The 23,673-nt window shown below is 41.0% G+C and overlaps 1 protein-coding gene across 7 annotated transcripts in view; it reads right to left on the bottom strand.

Moving 5' to 3' along the window:
* LOC139962153 (plexin-A4-like) overlaps positions 1-23,673 on the bottom strand; it is a 205,569-nt gene that overhangs the window by 14,464 nt on the left and 167,432 nt on the right. For 6 of the 7 annotated variants that reach the window (XM_071962097.1, XM_071962100.1, XM_071962095.1 and 3 more), the window contains 12 exons: positions 15,441-15,545; positions 12,926-13,019; positions 11,427-11,605; positions 10,910-11,058; positions 10,384-10,510; positions 9,704-9,840; positions 8,661-8,825; positions 7,944-8,037; positions 7,523-7,771; positions 7,192-7,350; positions 6,555-6,786; positions 6,270-6,406 (listed from right to left, as the gene is read on the bottom strand). In XM_071962097.1, coding sequence (XP_071818198.1) covers positions 6,270-6,406; positions 6,555-6,786; positions 7,192-7,350; positions 7,523-7,771; positions 7,944-8,037; positions 8,661-8,825; positions 9,704-9,840; positions 10,384-10,510; positions 10,910-11,058; positions 11,427-11,605; positions 12,926-13,019; positions 15,441-15,545 — 1,827 coding nt within the window. The remainder of the gene's footprint in view (positions 1-6,269; positions 6,407-6,554; positions 6,787-7,191; positions 7,351-7,522; positions 7,772-7,943; positions 8,038-8,660; positions 8,826-9,703; positions 9,841-10,383; positions 10,511-10,909; positions 11,059-11,426; positions 11,606-12,925; positions 13,020-15,440; positions 15,546-23,673) is intronic. The other variant, XM_071962102.1, reaches the window with a different exon arrangement.

Consider the following 23,673-nt stretch of genomic DNA (forward strand, 5'->3'; position numbering starts at 1 on the left):
ACTGTTTGACGACACACTGACTTTAAACTGCCTGACGACCAACAAAAGACGCACAAAGACCAACCGACTGACACACTGTTTGACGACACACTGACTTGAAACTGACTAACGACCAACAAAAGACGCACAAAGACCAACGGACTGACACACTGTTTGATGACACACTGACTTCAAACTGACCAAAGACCAACAAAAGACGCACTACAGACCCACACACTGTTTGACGACACACTGACTTGAAACTGACTAACGACCAACAAAAGACGCACAAAGACCAACGGACTGACACACTGTTTGATGACACACTGACTTCAAACTGACTAAAGACCAACAAAAGACGCACTACAGACCCACACACTGTTTGACGACACACTGACTTTAAACTGCCTGACGACCAACAAAAGACAGTACAGACCCACGGACTGACTCACTGATACCACACTGACTTTAAACTGCCTGACGACCAACAAAAGACACTACAGACCCACGGACTGACACACTGTATGACCACACTCTGACTTCAAACAGACTAACGACCGACAAAAGACGCACTACAGACCAACAGACTGACACACTGTTTGACGACACACTGACTTGAAACTGACTAACAACCAACAAAAGACGCACAAAGACCAACGGACTGACACACTGTCTGACATCACAATGACTTCAAACTGACTAACGACCAACAAAAGACGCACTACAGACCCACAGACACTGTTTGACGACACTCTGACTTGAAACTGACTCACGACCAACAAAAGACACTACAGACCCACAGACTGACACACTGTTTGACGACACAGTGACTTTAAACTGCCTGACGACCAACAAAAGACGCACAAAGACCCACGGACTGACACACTGTTTGACGACACACTGACTATAAACTGCCTGACAACCAACAAAAGACACTACAGACACACGGACTGATACACTGTTTGACGACACACTGACTTCAAACTGACTAACAACCAACAAAAGACGCACAAAGACCAACGGACTGACACACTGACTTCAAACTGCCTGACGACCAACAAAAGACAGTACAGACCCACGGACTGACACACTGATACCACACTGACTTTAAACTGCCTGACGACCAACAAAAGACAGTACATACCCACAGACTGACAAACTGTTTGACCACACTCTGACTTCAGACTGACTAACGACCTACACAAGATGCACTACAGACCCACAGACTGACACACTGTTTGACGACACACTGACTTTAAACTGCCTGACGACCAACAAAAGACGCACAAAGACCAACCGACTGACACACTGTTTGACGACACACTGACTTGAAACTGACTAACGACCAACAAAAGACGCACAAAGACCAACGGACTGACACACTGTTTGATGACACACTGACTTCAAACTGACCAAAGACCAACAAAAGACGCACTACAGACCCACACACTGTTTGACGACACACTGACTTGAAACTGACTAACGACCAACAAAAGACGCACAAAGACCAACGGACTGACACACTGTTTGATGACACACTGACTTCAAACTGACTAACGACTGACAAAAGACGCACTACAGACCCACACACTGTTTGACGACACACTGACTTTAAACTGCCTGACGACAAACAAAAGACACTACAGACCCACTAACTGACACACTGTTTGATGACACACTGACTTTAAACTGACTAACGACCAACAAAAGACACACAACAGACCCACAGACTGACGACACACTGACTTTAAACTGCCTGACGACCAACAAAAGACACACTACAGACCCCTGGGGGACTGACACACTGTATGACCACACTCTGACTTCAAACTGACTAACGACCGACAAAAACGCACTACAGACCAACACACTGTTTGACGACACACTGACTTCAAACTGTCTAACGACCAACAAAAGACACTACAGACCCACGGACCGACACACTGTTTGACAACAATGACTTTAAACTGACTAACGACCGACAAAAGACGCACTACAGATCCACAGACTGACACACTGTTTGACGACACACTGACTTTAAACTGACTAACGACCGACAAAAGACGCACTACAGACCCACAGACTGACACACTGTTTGACGCAAACAGACACTACAGAACACTACACTACAGACACTACACAACAAAAGACACTACAGACCCACGGACTGACACACTGTATGACCACACTCTGACTTCAAACAGACTAACGACCGACAAAAGACGCACTACAGACCAACAGACTGACACACTGTTTGACGACACAATGACTTCAAACTGACTAACGACTGACAAAAGACGCACTACAGACCCACACACTGTTTGACGACACACTGACTTTAAACTGCCTGACGACAAACAAAAGACATTACAGACCCACTGACTGACACACTGTTTGACGACACACTGACTTTAAACTGACTAACGACCAACAAAAGACACACAACAGACCCACAGACTGACGACACACTGACTTTAAACTGCCTGACGACCAACAAAAGACACACTACAGACCCCTGGGGGACTGACACACTGTATGACCACACTCTGACTTCAAACTGACTAACGACCGACAAAAGACGCACTACAGACCAACACACTGTTTGACGACACACTGACTTCAAACTGTCTAACGACCAACAAAAGACACTACAGACCCACGGACCCACACACTGTTTGACAACAATGACTTTAAACTGACTAACGACCGACAAAAGACGCACTACAGATCCACAGACTGACACACTGTTTGACGACACACTGACTTTAAACTGCCTGACGACCAACAAAAGACACTACAGACCCACGGACTGACACACTGTTTGACGACACTGACTTCAAACTGACTAACGACCGACAGAAGACACACTAGAGACCCACAGACTGACACACTGTTTGACGACACACTGACTAACGACCGACAAAAGACGCACTACAGACCCACACACTGTTTGACGACACACTGACTACAAACTGACTAAAGACCGACAAAAGACGCACTACAGACCCACACACTGTTTGACGACACACTGACTTTAAACTGCCTGACAACCAACAAAAGACGCACAAAGACCCAAGGACTGACACACTGTTTGACGACACACTGACTTTAAACTGACTAACGACCGACAAAAGACACACTACAGACCAACAGACTGACACACTGTTTGACGACACACTGACTTTAAACTGCCTGATGACCGACAAAAGACACTACAGACCCACGGACTGACACACTGTTTGACGACACACTGACTTTAAACTGACTAACGACCGACAAAAGACTACAGACCAACAGACTGTTTGACGACACACTGACTTTAAACTGCCTGACGACCTACAAAAGACAGTACATACCCACAGACTGACACACTGTTTGACCACACTCTGACTTCAAACTGACTAACGACCTACAAAAGATGCACTACAGACCCACAGACTGACACACTGTTTGACGACACACTGACTTTAAACTGCCTGACGACCAACAAAAGACGCACAAAGACCAACAGACTGACACACTGTTTGACGACACACTGACTTGAAACTGACTAACAACCAACAAAAGACGCACAAAGACCAACGGACTGACACACTGTTTGACGACACACTGACTTCAAACTGACTAAAGACCAACAAAAAAGACGCACTACAGACCCACACACTGTTTGACGACACACTGACTTTAAACTGCCTGACAACCAACAAAAGACGCACAAAGACCAACAGACTGACACACTGTTTGACCACACTCTGACTTCAAACTGACTAACGACCAACAAAAGACACTACAGACCCACGGACTGACACACTGTTTGACGACACACTGACTTTAAACTAACTAATTACAGACAAAAGACGCACTACAGACCCACAGACTGACACACTGTTTGACGACACACTGACTTTAAACTGCCTGACGACCAACAAAAAACACTACAGACCCACGGACTGACACACTGTTTGACGACACACTGACTTCAAACTGACTAACGTCTGACAAAAGACGCACAAAGACCAACGGACTGACACACTGAAGACACACTGACTTCAAACTGCCTGACGACCAACAAAAGACACGGACTGACACACTGTTTGATGACACACTGACTTCGAACTGCCTGAAGACCAACAAAAGACACACAAAGACCAACGGACTGACACACTGTTTGAGGACACACTGACTTCAAACTGACTAACAACCAACAAAAGACGAACAAAGACCAACGGACTGACACACTGTTTGACGACACACTGACTTTAAACGGACTGACACACTGTTTGACGACACACTGACTTTAAACGGACTGACACACTGACTAACGAGCGACAAAAGAGGCACTACAGACCCACACACTGTTTGACCACACACTGACTTTAAACGGACTGACACACTGACTTGAAACTGCCTGAAGACCAACAAAAGACGCACTACAGACCCACAGACTGACACACTGATTGGCTGACTGCCTGAAGACACACTACTGCCTGACGACCCATCATATCTCAACTTCTGTTTGTCCTCGCTCATGTGATGTCTCTGTCTCTGATGTCTTTGTACTCCTCGTCGTCGTCGTCTCCTCTCGGGTGTTGTTTCTCTGCTGCCCTCAATTTTAGCAGCTGCTGTTACGTCATCTCTCGAGAATCTTCTGTTCCCCCTTGGTCATGTGACGTCTCTGTCTCTGACGTCTTAGTACTGGTCTCCTATAGTTCTGACATCTTCCTCTCGGGTGTTGTTTCTCTGCTGCCCTCAATTTTGGCATCTTCTGTTCCTCCTTGGTCATGTGACGTCTCTGTCTCTGACGTCTTTGTACTCGTTGTCTCCCACAGTTCTGACATCTTCCTCTCGTGTGTTGTTTCTCTGCTGCCCTCATTCTTGGCAGCTTCTGTTACGTCATCTCTCATCTTCTGTTCTTCCTTGGTAATGTGACGTCTCTGTCTTTGACGTCTTTGTACTCGTTGTCTCCCAGTTCTGACATCTTCCTCTTGTGTGTTGTTTCTCTGCTGCCCTCATTCTCGGCAGCTTCTGTTACGTCATCTCTCGTCTTCTGTTCTTCCTTGGTCATGTGACGTCTCTGTCTTTGACGTCTTTGTACTCGTTGTCTCCCAGTTCTGACATCTTCCTCTTGTGTGTTGTTTCTCTGCTGCCCTCATTCTTGGCAGCTTCTGTTACGTCATCTCTCATCTTCTGTTCTTCCTTGGTCATGTGACGTCTGTCTTTGACGTCTTTGTACTCGTTGTCTCCCAGTTCTGACATCTTCCTCTCGTGTGTTGTTTCTCTGCTGCCCTCAATCTTGGCAGCTTCTGTTACGTCATCTCTCATCTTCTGTTCCTCCTTGGTCATGTGACGTCTCTGTCTTTGACGTCTTTGTACTCGTTGTCTCCCAGTTCTGACATCTTCCTCTCGTGTGTTGTTTCTCTGCTGCCCTCAATCTTGGCAGCTTCTGTTACGTCATCTCTCATCTTCTGTTCTTCCTTGGTCATGTGACGTCTCTGTCTCTGTCGTCTTTGTACTCGTCGTCTCCCACAGTTCTGACATCCACCTCTGTTCACTCATTCGTCATCTCGTCTTAGGTCCTTTGAACTCCAACAGTCTTGGTCATCTCCACAGTTCTGACATCCACCTCTGGTGTTGTTGCTTCACTGCTGTCAACTTCTGTTCGTCCTTGGTCATCTGAAGTCTTTGTTGTACTTCTCGTTTCCCACAGTTCTGACATCCACCTCTGTTCACTCGTGTGTCGCTTCCATTGGTCTCACTGCTGCTCTGAAGTTTCTCTGTTCTTCATCTGTCAACTCGAGTGGTCGTCTCCATTCGAAGGGTTCAACTTCTCTGTGGTGCTTCCACGCTGACATCTCATGGGGTGCTTCACTGCTGTTCTGATGCCGTCTGATGCTGTCACCGTGCCTCAGTCTTGTTGCCTGCCTGCCAGTCACGACCGCGTCAGGCCCTCCCCACCCACCCACCCCCATCCATCTTCTTCTGTGCTGTGCTGTGCTCTTTTCTGTGTTCTGTTCTGTGCTCTGTTCTGTGCTCTGTTCTGTGTTCTGTTCTGTGCTCTGTTCTGTGTTCTGTTCTGTGCTGCTCGCTGCCTATCCTAGCCTATCCTGTCCTATTCTATCCTGTCCTATCCTATCCTGTCCTATTCTATCCTGTCCTGTCCTATTCTATGCTGTTCTATCCTATCCTGTCCTAGCCTATCCTATCCTATTCTATCCTATTCTATCCTGTCCTTTCCTATTCCTTCCTATCCTGTCCTATCCTCACATCCTATTACTAACCGAATTACTAACCGTAAGTTCACTCAGAACTGGATGATCTAACTTGTCGGGGAAAAGCGTTCTTATGGCATATTGCTGGTAACCCAGAAATGGTATGGCCCCAACATCCCTGCTGTAGTGGTTCATGCTGATCTGTAGCTCAGCAAAGGCTGAGGAAAAATAAGACAAAAATGTTAGCAATACAAACTAGCAAAGGGGAAATAGAAGGGGGCAGAAATATTAGGAAAAATAATACATTTATCATCAACGTCGATTGGCTGGCTGGCTGGATTGCTGGCTGTCTGGTACTCATCTTACCTTCTTTACACTCCATGGCCACCTGTAGTTCCAGACGGTCCCTTTCCTGCAACAGATGTTTGACCTTACGTTCGTTCTTGGTGGCGTTTCGTCGGTACACAGTACACAAGCAGAAGAAGAAAATTATGATGATGACACCGATGGCTACCGCAATGAAGATGATGTACAGAGGCAGCTCCTCCTCCAGATATTGGACCTGGCCTATCGTCATTACAATACTCCCATGATGCACCTGAAAGATGACAACCAATCAAAGCAATTTGTAACACACAAACAATAACAAATTTCTCTTTAAGTTGAATAATAAAATATGTTCAAAATAAAAAAAAAGTCCTCATTCTGGTTGTTCGGAGAGGTGGTTTGTACCAATCCCCATCCCTCAGAATGCTACCTAAAAACTTGTTGCTACGCTCCTCCACCCACAAGCATGACATTATTAACAAGTCTGGAAGTCTGAAAATATCCTGTGACCTACGAAAAAATTGTGGCAACCCACTTCTGGAGGTTCGCTCCACATAGTTTGCGGAGCATTGCTTTTAGAACACTGTTGGAATGGCATAGCCAGTTGCATAGCGAATCATGAAATGCCCAGACCGTTGAGAATCCATCGGAGAGCAGAACCGATTGGTAAACTTACCGTCACGTAGGGTAAATCTCCTCCCGTTATGCTATTGGGCTGCTTCAACGGGGCATCGCATCTCAAGGTGTCACCAGTCAGGAAGATGTTGAGGCATTCTTCCTCCCCGATGGTAACAGTAACATCACCAGACACGTATGCCAGAGTGAGATTAGTGCCCTGTCAAAGAAAAAACACAAATGAATCAATATAAATCCCCACTTTGATACCACAACACATGTTGATATTTGAAACATTTATCATATACATCAATAACACACATGACGGTAAAACACATGAATAAGGAAATGCGAAACACCCTTCGAAAATGATATGCACATGAGATGCTCACATTGACTTCAAAATACTTCACGGATGCATCCTGTATTGGGTACACGCCCGTAAATTTGTGGTAGACGGGATCGGAAACAAACTCGAACGGCTGGAAGTTTCCCTCGTCGGCCAAGCTTGTAAAATTTTGGACTCCGTCCAAGATAAAGCCGTAGTCTTCCTTGGGGACCTTGTACGGTAATGTAAGGTTGGCACTGGATACATCTGGAGTGGTACAGGTCATGACTGTGTCCGACAATACTGTACAAGGCTGAATAGGAATGAAGCAAGTAAAAACACCCACTAGTTATCAAAATTTAGTAGAGTACATATTTAAAACAGCTACTACACATTTGCCATAGAGTTTTAAAAATAATATGGAAATAAATAAAGAGGAATACACTGTCTACCTTATTTCTACAAAATGAAAGGAAGTTGCTTACACCATAGAAGGGGACACCGTTTAGGTGGAAGACCATGGCTGTGTGATTCACGTACGCGAGGTTACTTCCTGTCACGCGCAGGGTGAGGTTTCCGCTACGAAGAAAAGAGAGAAAACAATTGTTGGACTTTGGAAGCTCGTCTTTCATACTTGATAGGATGTAACGACTAACACATACCTGACATGGTTCACTACACTAAATTGCATTGAATACTTGATATTTGACTAGATAAAATACTTGATAGCTTGGACTTGCTATACCAAGTCTCTACCCCTCATGGTTTTATCCACAATCTTGTATAAACATACTGGACACCTCTTCTTCACACAATGCTACCTTGTATTTCTGCCAATTAAATCCTACTTCTGAATGCTCTCCCAAAAACTAAATATGTTTCTCAGAAGATATTTTCCTCTCCTATGCCTAACCAACATGTGCAAATGAATCCAATTTTACATTAAATACTGGAATAGATTTTTGACTAGATGCACTACTTAGTGCCGTTTTAAGTAAATACATTCTTGCAAATGAGACTTCATCCAATATAATCATCCAACATGCCAGTCAAGCCTGCCTTATAGAAAAACAGTCCTCAAATTCACTCGACCAATAATATAGTTTGTTACTTGATAACATAAACTACCCCAGCTACTGCCATTAGGATTCATCCTTGATATCTTGTAAAGGATGAACAAGACCTTTTCGACACCGACTTACCTCTGGATGGAAGCTTTTCTAGACAGTTCGACCACTGACGGATCTTCCATGTACATAAATTTATCCACGCTTTCCATCCAGTGTCCGTCGTAGGTCAGAGATACGAACCAATGCCTCCCGACCGGTGCCGCGCTGGTGTGGCAAGTGATCATCTCTGGTGATATGCTGCAAAAATTAAAAAAATATAGACCATAAGTTCATCAAAATGGATCATTAACCTTTCTCACCTCAGTTCCTCATTTCTTAGACTACCAGCGAATTCTGACATTCCCCAAGAGAAATCTGGTAAAAAACTACAAGTCCTTAAACGCACCTCCGAGAAAATCTTTTAAAGAAATTGCTTGACAAATATAATCTTTCCTCTAAATGTTCCCATGTTCCAAATGAAAATGTCTGTGCCAGACAGTGCTACATTCTGGAACATCCCTGTGAAGACCTCACAAAGCATCCGCTGGGGATACAACAATCTGTAATACGATTTATTATTAGATGCGAGTTCAAACTTTCTCTTCAACCTTTCGGGGACTCACATCAGATGCAAGCTGACATTTGCATCCACAAGGTTTTTGTTTGGCTATATTTTTTCCCCAGTTTAATTCAGCATAATTCTAACTCCCCATCAAATATGTCATATCAGAATCCATTACTTTCAAAGTAAACGTTAACAATTTAAACTAAAACTATGGTTTAATACATTTCTTGCCAAGGTTTCTTCTTTATAACTGCATATACTGACTACACCAGATGGGGAGGAAACAAACAAAGAATATAATCAACAAAAGAGAACACAGCTAAACAAACTGTGAGTGAATTCAAGATGTGACATAGAGCTGCTATTGACAGCACAGTCTTAGCTGTGAGCAATATTGGCCTCTTTATATACAAGTTTATAATTTCCATAGCAGCATCGGTGCACCGAGATATGTCGGTGCACTATAGATACTTAAGCCATATTCCGTTTGGCTGAATATGGGCGCAAGCAGAGTGTCCATTCACCGGGAGGTGGCATGCAAATTCTATGAATAACGTTCGCTGTAGAATACCTTTCGATCTCGCAAGGATAATCGTCGATGGCCGCGGTGATGTTGCTCCCAGCGTGTAGATCTATACCGGTGACCGAGATTAGCGTTCCGCCAGAGCATGGTCCGTGCTTAGGAAAGACACCGGTGATTTTGGGATACTAGAGGGAGTGGGGGGAAAAAAGAAATTGGGCTAAAAACATCAAAGGCTGGAGGGAACTAATTCAGAAATAGATGAATCTAACAGAAACAGATAATAAACATGCTCATCTCCAACAGTCTCTGGTCTTTCAAGAGTAACTGCCACAGTCCGAGCACTGCTACTTCTGTCGCAGTAAAAACTGCAAACGGTGTCGGTTCTTTACTGTTAATCTTGTCATAGAAACCCCATTTGCAAGTCTAGGCTGGTAAACTATCAAAACTCAACAGATCTACGTCAGATTTGTCCATATTTTTTCACAAGGAAAGTGTATAAATAAATTTGAGGTTGTACATCAGTCCATGCAAGCAACAGTAAGCAATGTATGATGCTACAAAGCCAATGGAATTTCCCCACCCAATCCCCCACCTCCTTCCAGGCCTAATAAAAGCTAACCTTAATTTATTAAGGACCTCCTTGTTCTTAACTGTTTATCCAATACGGTCACATTTCTGAATACCATCATTATTATTTGTTTCTTCTTTACAAGACTGAATCTACTAACCACAAAGTAGAAATCTTGGCTGGACACCCCTTTATAATCGTTTTCATCATCGCCTATGGTAATTTCTATTTTACCGTGGTGGGCTTTTCCCACATAGTTGCCTGTAAGTTTAGTGATGCAAGATACCCTACAAAAAAAAAGAAATCAAATCAATCATAATAATAATCAAATAAAAAAGAAATAATACAGCTGAAAATACTGACATTTTCATCGATCGATCGTTTTCATTGATCGAACGATCAATCGATCTGACCATGCCGGTCCCTCTCAACATACACTAATTTCTGTCACAGCAACACATCTTGTACCACCCCACCACACCCTCCCCTCACCCCACCCTTACCTCACCCCGAAGGAAGCCTCTGCATTGTCTAAATCCCACACACTGCGATACAGTAAACACTTCTCTTGGAGTACACTCCACTAAACGTTATCGACAAGAGTCATCATGCATGTTTGCAGTGTCACAATGCAGCCCAAGTGTGACTTCTCGTGAAACGATAGTACCACAAGCCAGGCTACTCACTCTGAGACGGGTACATAACTGTCTGCGATCACCACGCACTCTACTCCGTCCACCAGAATCTGCTTAATATTGGTGACATTACGGCCCAGGTTTTGGCCAACGATTCTGACCACCGTATCCCCAGCCACGTGTCCCGCAATTGGAAAGAACTGAAGTGAGAGATAAATGCAAACACAAAAAGGATAGTTAACATAACATTTTTCAATGTTTCCAATGTCTTTTGGGATATTAAAACAATAATTAAAATGTTGTACAACAGATCATAATTGGATGTTACTTTGCAAAGTTTCAGAAAACTGGGTCAACAGTCTCAAGTGACCAAATGGTACATGAAACAGTGCTACGTGTGTGTATGTAGACACCATCCACTTAGCCATGTGATACCCTCAATACACGTACACTCATATTTGCACTATCGATGACAGGGTTGGCGACACGTAGCTAGACTGTACTATCAATAAATACACTGGGATCCTACAGCGGTACGTGGTGGGTGTACAACACTGATGAAACTTACACTGTCTATGACAGGGTTGGGACAGAGAACATTATTATGTAGCCACATGGTACTATCAAGACACTGAGAATTGATGGTACATCGATCCGTGCCTTTACACCATCCGCATTCAAACTTGCTGGGGGCAACCAAACATTGACCGCAGCTGCTACGTTGGACATGACACTTGTAAAGAATAGCTGAAAGTAGAAAGAAATGAAAGCATTGATAGAAAATAGATCCCAATCCCCCTCCCTCATACACCCATATCAAAATATGACTACCAGTGGTGTTTCCTAGGTTATTTCCCCTCCCTCACCACCACCCATTTCACCTATATCAAGATATGATTAACCAGTGGTATTTCCTAGGTTATTCCCCTTCCTCACCCATATGCTTTCTGGTCACTTCGCCCAACAACCATTTCGCCCAACTGCCATTTCGCCCTACCAGCCTGGTCATTTCACCCAACCAGCCTGGTCATTTCGCCCAACCAGCCTGGTCATTTCGCCCTACCAGCCTGGTCATTTCACCCAACCAGCCTGGTCATTTCGCCCAACCTTTTTTTTTACTAATATTCAGTCAGAATAATATTACTTTTTCTATTTCACTAGTTCAATTTAATTTATTTTGGATTATATTACTTCGTGGTAGGTAAATAAAGTGAGGTCCACTCGATATCGATTGGAGTCTGAGCAGTTATTTCGGTTATAACGGGAGGATTACACTACTTTAGGCGGCTACACATACAGTGGTAGTTATATTGATTATTATTAAAACAAAGGGGAATCGGTGTGGAATAATATCACCGTTTCTATTTCACTAGTTCAATTTTATTTATTTTGGGTTGTAGTATTACACTACTTTAGGCGTTAACAATTCCAGAACGTTTCCTATCAAACCTAACCCCTAAAACACTGATCCATCCTCAAGTTTCCTTAATATTAGGTTCGTATCTTGTAACGTTAACAATTCCCGCACGTTTCATTTTGAAGTATAATATTTAATCACGGTTGGGCGAAATGACCAGGCTGGTTGGGCGAAATGACCAGGCTGGTTGGGCGAAGTGACCAGCTTCCACCCATATCACCTACATCAAGATCTGATTAACCAGTAGTGTTTCCTGGGTTATTCCCCTTCCTCATACACACCCATATCAAGATATGATTACCAGTGGTGTTTCCTGGTATGCCCCCTCCCTCACCCATATCACCTGAAGCAATGTATGATTAACCAGTGGTGTTTCCTGGGTTATTCCCTATCCCTCACAAGTCACAACCACCCATATCACCTATATCAAGATATGATTACCAGTGGTGTTTCCTGGGTTATTCCCCATCCCTCACCCTAACCCATATCACCTGTATCAATATATGATTACCAGTGGTGTTTCCTGGGTTATTACCCATCCCTCACCCACACCCATATCACCTATATCAATATATGATTACCAGTGCTGTTTCCTGGGTTATTCCCCCTCCCTCACCCCACCCATATCACCTATATCAAGATATGATTACCAGTGGTGTTTCCTGGGTTATCTATGACAAAGTTTTCATTCCAGGTTACACTTAGTACAACTTCGAGCTGCTGTGTCTCATTCTCATAGGTGTACTGTAACATAAAGAAAAAAAATATGGGGTTATTAATATTATGAAAATTAGTGTTATTTGTGGTCAAAATGATCTTGTTGGGTTTGCAAATATTCATTCAGTAGGGTCATCATTGTGATGTTGCAGAATGTCTATAGGATGGAAGGAAATATGGGGATCAAGAGGGCAATAGGCTGTGTGGAGGGGGACATTGGGTGGGGGGAGTGGAATAGTCACAAATCACTGTTAAACTTTCAAAATACATTTCCATTTTGTAGCTATATAAGACCTTAATCATTTACAAAATTCTCAAACGTGGGGTGGGGGAGAGGAGGGACAACTCCTGCCCGTAGGCCCCATTCTCCAGGCACATCTACCACTGGAGGGTTGCCAAGAGGATAAAGCCTTAATTGACTAAAGGCATAAATGCCAACAAAAAGAGATATTTTTAAGGAAACTAGACATTTAAATAGCTTTAATATTGATTAAAAAATATCTTAACTATTTCAACCACATAAGAAATCTGTTTGGTGGATTCAAGGGGTCTCCTGTGATTAGTGACATTTTGCATAGTTTTATCATGGTGATGCACCGTTCGTACCCATTGATGAATTACAGCATTCACAACTCTGTGGGCTAATGCATAAAACATTCAACACAGTACAACAGCCATTTTCATCGATGCATGGGATTCTAGTCATATCCACAATGGATATTGATGGTTATGTTCCATCAATATCACTTTGATTTTTTAATTTTTTTTTTGGCCTTTATTGACTAGTTTTCTCTTCCTTCAATTTCCACGAGCCTCCGATAATCTCCTTAAAAAAAACATTTATTCGTTCGGGACTCCATTTTCTCATTAAAAACTAATTATAAAGAGGGCATCCGTCCACACAAGTTCTTCTCCTATTTCATCAGCTTGAAACAGCTTTCAGCCATCATCTAGCTGCCAAATACACTTGCCAGAGGCCCAAAGGAACTTGGCTAAGATACCTGGCACCTCTAAGCATCTCTCGACATCAATGGGGGGGGGGGGGGGGACGGGTTGAGGACTTGAGATTATTGAATCATGAAATTTCAAATTGTAAATGAGATTGAGGCTCTCCATATTAAATTTTACATCCAAACAGGACAACAAGAAAAGAACCACCTGCAGAGAAGACATCTTCGGCATTTATATTTTCAGATTTGAAAAAATCCATAAAATATGGAAAGAAACAAATTTATACCAATAAATTCTTTCAAACAAATTTTAGCACATCCAAACAATGTCTTTATAGCCTTGATGTTAGATTTCCCTTAATAAGGAATCCATATTGCATGTGATATGAATTTTATTTCCCCTTTCTCTGTAAACTCAGTTCAGATATCCAGAGATTTGAGCAGGAGGCCTGCAGTGACTTAATTTGTCAGAATATTATCAGTTTTGTATTTTTCATGGGATATGATGATATTTTTTTGGAGAGATTTAACGAAATTAACAATGTGATCAGAGATGGAATGAATTAATTGTATGTGTCTAGACGGAGGGTAGCTTAATTAGCTGTGGGAAGCAAGTGCATCGGGAATTTATTTGATATTGAGGGGTTATCTTTTTTGGGGGCTTTTCCTTTGGTACTGTAACTACATAAAATACTAGTCTAAAATATGGGTAATATTTTGTGTGCATAGATCTGCATAATTGCTTGTCTCGTGTTCAATGTGTGTTGAATACTAATGTTACGAATAACAATCTGTAGGGGTCAAAAACACAACACAGATGTCAATCAGTTTTGATAACACCTGGATCAATAACAAGCAATAAGAACAGTTATTCAAACAACGCCAAACACAACAATACCAGACAAATAACAACACCATTGCTTACCGAAAGCATTAATCGCCGGACGCATGCAGGGGCAGGTTTATTGACCATCCCTTACCGTTCATGAAGGTATATTAGGCTAAATGCGAAAATAACCCGTTTCATATAATCACTTAAACCGATGGCATATAACATGAAGTCTGGCTCCATTATACAACATTTCCGTACCGGAGTGAGCCGTTCGAAGGAGGACACATTTTTGAAATACGTTTGAGTGGTTAATTGTTGGCGATACTGAGTACAAGCTGTTAAGTGTTCACCCTGTAGCCTCCTAAATTGTTTTTTATATTTTTCCTTCAGTACAACACATTAATGGCCGACACATTAGCTTGTGTGCCTGGTCAATATCGGGGACTAACTGCGTGTGGCTATTAAAACACAAGATGTTTCCAATTTCATTGTTCTTCTGCAGAAGGGCTAAACATTTTAGCCAAAAAAACAAAACAATTGACATGTTCATGATTATATTTAACTGCTGTACCCGAGATAGTACCAAAAACCGAGTGTTGGGTTAGGGACCGTTATGTTCGTGTCTATGGCAGAACACATATAACGAGGTTTCTGTACCCAACTCACCATCTTATTGTTGCATCTCAATGTCTCAGCGTCAATTCTCTGAGCGGATACGACAGAGTTAAGGTTCTCATACCTCAGTATACACTCGTACTGTGAAAACGGCTGCTGCAAGAACAAAACAAGAAAAGAAGATATAACAGATTACGTTACGAAATAAACAAGCGATGACTTTGTTTGAAAAAACAAAAAGTACGAAAAGAGATATGGTAATTATTATTTTGAAACATTTGTGATCGAGGTATATTATTCCATCAATATCCCATCCACTACAACCTGCCCGCATGTTCTTATTTTCTTTCTCAGATTCAGGCATTTCATTGAGTTAGCAATCGCATAGCTCTGGGTTGGGGAAAAGTTACAAACATGCAACTATCTTCTCCATCTCTCTTAATGCATCATTTCAAAAGGGAAAGTGCCGGGATTGTCCCCTGTAGTTTCTTTTTTCTCCTTTTTTCCGTTCCTTACCTGATACAATGCTTCAATATGAATTACTCAACTATATATTAAGAACCTGATATCGAAGTTGAACATTTTCAAATCAAACTTCTCCCTAAATCGAGTTTGTATAACTTGGTTAGTGATAACCAATCATAATCACAGTTAACATCAAATTTATTGGAACTATTTATGACGTCCTTCAAGATGTCACCAACTCCTTCAATGATAAAATTCAGACAAGGTATCTTGTGTATCGCTGTACTGTCAGTCTATGCAAAGTTAAGACTGTATGTTTTGTCTGGATCAAGCTGTGATATATTATCAATATTAAGCCATTTCTTAGCAACAATGAATAATTATGATTTCCTTCGATCAGCAGAAATTATTCAGCAACACCTTGTAAGTATCAGACATATTCCAATGCCAACTTAGCTGTTTCTGACTTTCTATGAGTTTACATAAATTTACAAGCCATCTTCTCCTAACTATCAAACTTCACACTCACGTAAGTAGTCAAAGTCTATGGACAAGGAACAAGTTATGAAAGGGGTGGAGGGGGAGGGACCCCAATATGAGAAGTTACGATAAATCCAACTAATTAAATACACAAACATTAATTTCGCCAAATTCTGATACATAAATGAGCTACGCAGAATCGAAAAAGCTTGGGTTGGCCTAGAATAAATAATGACAATTCCTTTTGAAAGTTAAGCCTGTTCTGATGGCTTTTAAATCTGTTATCTACAAACTTCTCACAAGTTACCTCTTCTCCACTGTCACACAGCAAGAGATGTGTTTTGTTTCAAAACACGCAACACTGGTTTAACGCTCTTCGTTTACCAGGTTTTTTACTTTATCATTCTAAGTCAAAATGCCGTCTTGGTTGTGCCGTACAATATGTCACGCATGTACATTGCGATAAAATCCCAAAGTCTCAGTGTGATATGTTGAACATACAATAAACAAGTTTATAAACATTGATAAACTAATTTAAATATCAAGTTTAAGAGAAACAACAACTTCTGTTCCTGCTACTCTCTTACGAGATTGCTAATCGTATCTTTGTTTAGACTGTAATTAGACAATCTCTCCGAGTTGTAAACCGCGGTGAGGAGTTTTGTAAAGTTCGTTAATAACGAAGCAACGGACGGTAATACCGACCGCACGACACAAAAAGAAAACAAGACGAGAGAGTCGGTTTCCTTCAGAAAAGGCAAAAGCACCCGAAGTTATTTACATCCGTTTCCGGAGACATGACAAGTTGCGAGAAGCCCGATTCAAATTGTGATGTAAACATTCCTGTGGAAGATTTTTCCTTCTTATTTTAAATTGCCCATAATTCATTATCTTGTCAAAACAGACAAGACCGAAAAACGAATCCTTCGATGGATATCACGGAGAGAAGAAGCTGGAGGTAAAAAAAAAACTTTACCATCCACTAAATCATCTAACGTAAAATTGTCAATTTAAAATGGAAAGGTAAGAAGCACCAGCATTCCATTCTCTTTTCTTTCTTTTTGCCTCAGGAACCTGCAGGATACCGTTACATACTTCATATGGCCACTGCGGTAAATTAAGGGAAAGGGATTAGGCAGGGAGAAACATTGTAAATCATGTCGTCGCAATATAACTTACGCATCAACACGCTTGATAATGTCAAACTTTTCATAGCTGAAATGAAAACATGTGTACTTGCTCTTTTATTTACCTTTGGAACATGTTTTATTTTAATTGCAATTGGGGGGGGGGGAGAAGATATTATTCAGATATGAAGCAAATATGGATGATTTCAACTTCACTTAATAATACTATGGTTGTGTGGAGTTTTGCAGTTTCTGAAGATGAAGAAGCTTAAGGGTCTCATGCTGAGAGAGAAGTGGTTGTCATATTTATGTTAATTCGCTTAATTTTGCCTATTTTGAGGTTATTTCTTACAAGTACCAAGCTACACTGTAGCTTGGATGGGATCGCAAGGTGCTCAGATCAGATGAAAAGTCCTCCAGGAGAAAAACACCATATATAGTATACGACAGGCCGACTATATCCCGCAAACAGCCTGCTTATTTTATTTTGGTATACCTCAATTTAAATTTGTCATGTTTATCTAAGCATTCAATGTTATTTAATCATTAAATGATATATATAGTTTTCATAATTTATCAAGAATGGTAAATGCTAGATGCATTAACATTTTCATAACATAAAGTTCACATCTGCACAGAAACCATGTGATGCAACAGTTGGTTCTGAGATTGATTAATAAACACTGCCGACCTGCAGTATCACAACTCCACCTTCCCCTCACCCCCCCCCCCCCTTCTCACCTCCCTCTACCTTCCCAACTCCCAACATTATAGAGCATTCTTGGGAACACTGAAATTATCATTACCCATTTTAAACCCATCTTCCTCCTTTTGATCTCTCTTTATGTCTCAGTAACATTCTCTTGCAAACAATTTCATCGCACATTCTTTTAAAGCTGATATATGTGATCTGTTCGACCACTTTCAAGACTTCTTCTTGAAATTTAGCTCGACAAGTTTTGGAAAAATTATTACTTAGTGATCTGGAAAAAAAAGACGTTTTTATCAATTTGGAAATCCACACGTGACTTAAACACCGTCCTATAATTTCAAACATTTTACACATGCGTACGTTGTGCCGCCTTCACGAGTCTTAACTTTTGATAATTCTGAGTCACCGCAAAAAACTTAATACGAGGACGGGGAACAGACAGAGAAACGAGAAGGTTGGATGTACTTTCGGTTCCATTAACATTATGTATTTATGAACGGCAAACATTTTGGACCATCAAATTTGACTATCTGCTCGAACAGCTGCTGGAGTATGTCATTAACACGCCGTGTGTAATGACTATTTAAATGTATGAATTAGCACATTACAATTACGCTGGCAAACATCACCATATGGTCTAAAGAGACACCTCGTTAAGTGCACTCTACAAAATGAGTTTTGTTAATCTTCGAGTCGACGGTGCATTTTCTACATAATGAAGACGGTAGGCTGATCACCGAGCATTGGGCATGTTTCCATATCAATCATATGGTGACTTGACTTCATAACCCAATTTTGTGAGACAAACTTTACAGGAGGCAGGTTTATTTCACTTTTGAGCGAGTTTAGAATGAATGATCAGTTGTTGCTAAATCGCTTAAAACCGACAAAAAATATTCCAATAAAGGACCGGCCTGGCTGCCAATGTACTTTTGCAATTGCCATAGCAACTAACAAAACTATCGATGCTCCAGAGAGAAGATGTCACTGGCATATTTTGACGGAGAGAAAGTTCCTTCGAAAGAGAATAAAATTCTCCAAACAAATGCATGATGTTCTCTACACCGGGACTACAGACGTGACAATCATGCTTCAAAGATTTAAAACCGACTTGGTGGTAGTGAAGCAGATTAGACATCGGCAACGAAGCTAGAGAGGTCTATGATACAATGTGTGTAAAATCAAAGGGAAATTTGAAACTGACACTTAAAATTGTGTAACACAAACTGTGACTTTGTTTTCCTTTTACTGCTCTCGAATCCCCGTCCGATCATCTTGAACTTGTCACTATCGCAAGATTGATAATCTCCACGGTACCCGTTTCCGACCATGTTAATAGCGGCTTTAGGAAATGGAGCATAAAAGATTGGTTTAAAGCAAGGCCAGTCAGAGAAGGGCAAAAGACAGCGAGCATCACCAGATCACCTGCGGCTTACTGCCGTGCTTCAAACATGGGCTCTGCTTTCTTTTATTTTTTTTTCCTTCTTCAGAGAACGAACGGGGGAGCTGATAGGCTAATCTCCATTCAACGATCTCTCATTTCGTGTGATTTATGCCATTGGTCATCTCACTGAGAGAAATTAAATGCTGGATCTGTTTGCGTCGGTGCTGGTGCACTACTACGATCGTATTTCCCACTCGAGCAGACCTGGGTTTGGCCGTAGCTTTGGTGGAGCGGAGACCGGGTGGATGTGTTAGAGAAGCCAACTATCAAGAGTGCACATGCGGTAACCTTGACAACATTAGCGAGAGTCACGTATCTTTAAATTATTGACAGAAATCAGAGATACATATTTTGTAGGTCAATGAAGGGAAAATCTATGACAGGCAATTAAAACGTTAAGACCCGGCTGATTTTAGGCGGGAAGCCGATCGGTTTGAGGTTTCACGGCTGATCATCGGTTCATCTTCTGAATATTGAGCAATAATGGGTAATTGGTGCGATTTTTCTCAAAATTTCCGTGCATTATTGTTTTCACAAAGTCCCTTACAAGGCAATTATCTCCAATCCTTACAGTTCATAGTCTACTAGTTATAACAAAACCGAGTTGTGTCATCTTAAAATGTATTTCCACGAGACCAACCGCTTACACATGTATATATATATATACATACTACATAGATTAAATGTTACAAGATAATTGCTTTAGATGAGGTTGTATAGTATACAGATATCATTTTTCTTTTCATTATTACTTGTGTTTCTGTCTGACTTCCAAAAATTCTTACACATTATGCAGCAGCGAGTTGAGCACTGTACATGTTCTTTAAAGAATAGTCCAGATGTTTCAATATTTAATGATAAATAGCCAATGGACAACTGGACAAAGTGAAATTGTGAGGCCAAAACCGTGTTTGTAGTAGTTGTACCACATTTTCTTTTTTGGTTGGGGGGTCGTGGTAAATTTTGAAATGTCATTTCGGTCTCGAACTGTAAATCAGATAAATACATGCCATTTTGAAGTAGTTTTGTATTTCTAATGGTTATATATTATCAACATGAAAAAAAAACCTCCGGGCTAATTTTTTTGTCTTTTTAATTCAACAAACAGGCTCCGAGTGAGCGAGAACACCAACCATTATTTTATCATTCTTTATACTTTATACAAAAATATTGCTTTATTTTTCGGGGTCTGACAATATTTTTTATAGTTTCTTTCACTGACCATTGCAGGGCGAAAATTTGATTCCGTATCGCATCCCAGAATGCTTTGCAAAATGGGCAACTATACAAATGCAGAGAAACTGTAGAACTTTGTAAGAGAAAAAATAACCAGAACTTATATGAGCTGCTTAATTAACAAAACTTGTTTCCCTACCATTGGCCACAACAGTTGTCGACAACAGTTGAATTGTAAATCTTCCTAGGCAAGATAATATTGTCTGCTATCATTATCCAATCATAGCAAGGGTTACTAAAGTTCTCAATCCAAACAACGACGAAAACCAAAAGAAATTTAGAAGTCAAAGAATACAAAATGGGATACGTTTTTTATCTCTCTCTCGCTAAATTACCTACTTGACATTTTGCTTTCAACTTTAAATGCAACAACCATTGTATAAATTCAGAGTTAATCCATCTATGATCAATGAAACTGTATTTATAAATGCTCCCAAACAGCCTGGAGGGTTTTTTAGATTAGCAATAAACATGAAAATGACTCATAAAACCAACTTTCCTTTATAAAAAAATAAAAAGAGTTCACGTTTTTCAACAGGCGCTATTTAAAAAAAAAAAAAAAACCTTGACAAAACAGTCAAATTTCACGATGTTATTTTCGGCTAACAGGCTTTAGTTTGACTTGAGGGATAAAGGTGTCATTGCTTCAATCTTTGGTAAAAATTTGTTTTTTTCTTTTTCCTGTGAAGCTTTTGTTACATTTGATTTGCAAAGAATTGGGTATGGAAAGTAAATTTTACTTCTAATAGTGCACACTCGGGTGAACTTTAATACCTCGGACACACACCTCTGAAGACCTATTTCATTGTCCAGGTGACAATGCCAGACGAGGTAAAACTGGACACCTAGTGAGTTTAGTCCGGGTTAATTGCTTCCAACATCACACCTGAGCGGTCACACAATCACCTCAGGTATAGACTCAGAGACAAACTACTGAACGATTATAAAGACCAACACAGAGAGAAGGACTAAAATGGAACCATTTCAAAATAATGTCTGGGATTTTCTGGAATTAAAGGGGCAAGAATGCTCAATTTGGAAATGACCTCTTAAAGTCTATCAAGGTTAAATGCAAACAAAGAATTTTTTCTTTCTTTTTCAAAACAGCAAGAGTCAGTAACAGTTGCTGCGAGGTTACAGCTCCCTTGTGTCAATTTATCAAAAAGGATCTTGGTGAATAATGGTAACACACCAGAGTTGTATGAAGATAACGCCCCCCTCCCCCCGGTATGAAATATAGCAATTGAAAAAACTCTAGCTTATTACAGCCATGACTAATTTACAGCGGGTATGAGGTACTGTCTGCGAACCAAAAGTGCTAAACCCCTTCTCCCCCGTTTCAAATTTCAAAACTACTCTTGAAATTTACGTCCTAGAGTACGACTGAATGAATATTCAGATCTTGTTTTCCATATGTTGCCAGACCAGTGTTTATCAGTTAGCTAGAAACATTCTGCTAGGCATGGGAAAATGGATAGCTACCAACATATATACCTATGTATTAATACCACCAATTATTAGATGATATCAGAAATTATAAATTGAGTTTGTCTTCGGGGGAGGGGGAGGGGGAGGGGGAGGGGGAGGGAGGGAGGGATCTGGATACACATCATTGCTAAAATCCTCAGACAGGTCTAGTGGCTTAGATAACTTTACTGTACTACCTAGTTAAACATTATTCTGATCCTTCGCCCTGGCCCAATACGACCTCCTCAAAGGGATTTAAGGTATATGAAATTAATAACTTGCAGGCAAAGCCAACAAAGTTGTTTTTTCCAGCACAGTTTGCAGTCTTCATCTGCATTTTCTGAGCCCTATAATCCAAACTGTTTTTTTAGATAACAAAGTCCCGGACATTCATCCCCTGTACTCATTATTTATACAACGGTTTTACATTTTAAAGGAAGCCTGCTGTGGGAATTAAGACTATAAAGCCATGGTCACATGAAACAAACAAAAAACAAAAAAACACACAAAATACAAAAAAAAAAAGAGGCTCTCAATTTACATAAATTTGACTGTTAAAGATGGTAATTAAAAGAGGAAAATTGTCAGCCCAATCCACCAAAAGTGACAGAACCAATAAATTATTTTAACAACCTGACACTACGGAAAGTGACATTTTCACAACCTTATCTGACGCTACTCTGTGACTGTGACTCAAATTCGAATGCAATCGAATTCTTATACACACTTTGTGAGAATCTTCATCACAGAATAATTGTCTTTCCAAAAAAACTCCTTCAATTACCCTATCAGGGAAAACGTTTTTTGACTTTTAATTTTTCTCACCTCTCTAAATACTCTTGCTTGTAGCTTTGATGCGAGAAAGGCAGGGATAAAACACCCAAGTGAGTTAGATATTAACCTTGTGGATTATCAAAACTCAAACACCGAAAGTCAGGACCTAAACGGACTTGTTCTCCGAACAGGCCGTGGAATTATTTTTTTCTTTCCTCACCGGTATCTATGGGCAACGATAACTAAGATGGTTCATGCCTTTCTTCCAACTTCTTGTCAAGTGAATTGGAAATATCCCAGATACAATTTTTGGGGGATTCGGTTTCAAAGCAGTCACAAGACTCATGTAAGAAAGGAGCAATGTAAATATTTGTCATCGTGCTGTGGAAGCGCAATGGTCCAATGGGAAGGCGAAGGATTTGCAATCAAAAGATTGCAGGTTCGAGTCCTGGCCAGATCACTATGTTGGGCAAGGCACTCTTCACCCAGTTGTGAGAATGGCGGACACCTGTGAGGTAACTCGTAGTAAATACAATGACGTGTGCCGGTTTGTGACTGCAACCTATGGGAAGTCCCACG

This window comes from Apostichopus japonicus, chromosome 20 (assembly GCF_037975245.1).
Source record: "Apostichopus japonicus isolate 1M-3 chromosome 20, ASM3797524v1, whole genome shotgun sequence".
NCBI classification, from domain to species: domain Eukaryota; kingdom Metazoa; phylum Echinodermata; class Holothuroidea; order Aspidochirotida; family Stichopodidae; genus Apostichopus; species Apostichopus japonicus.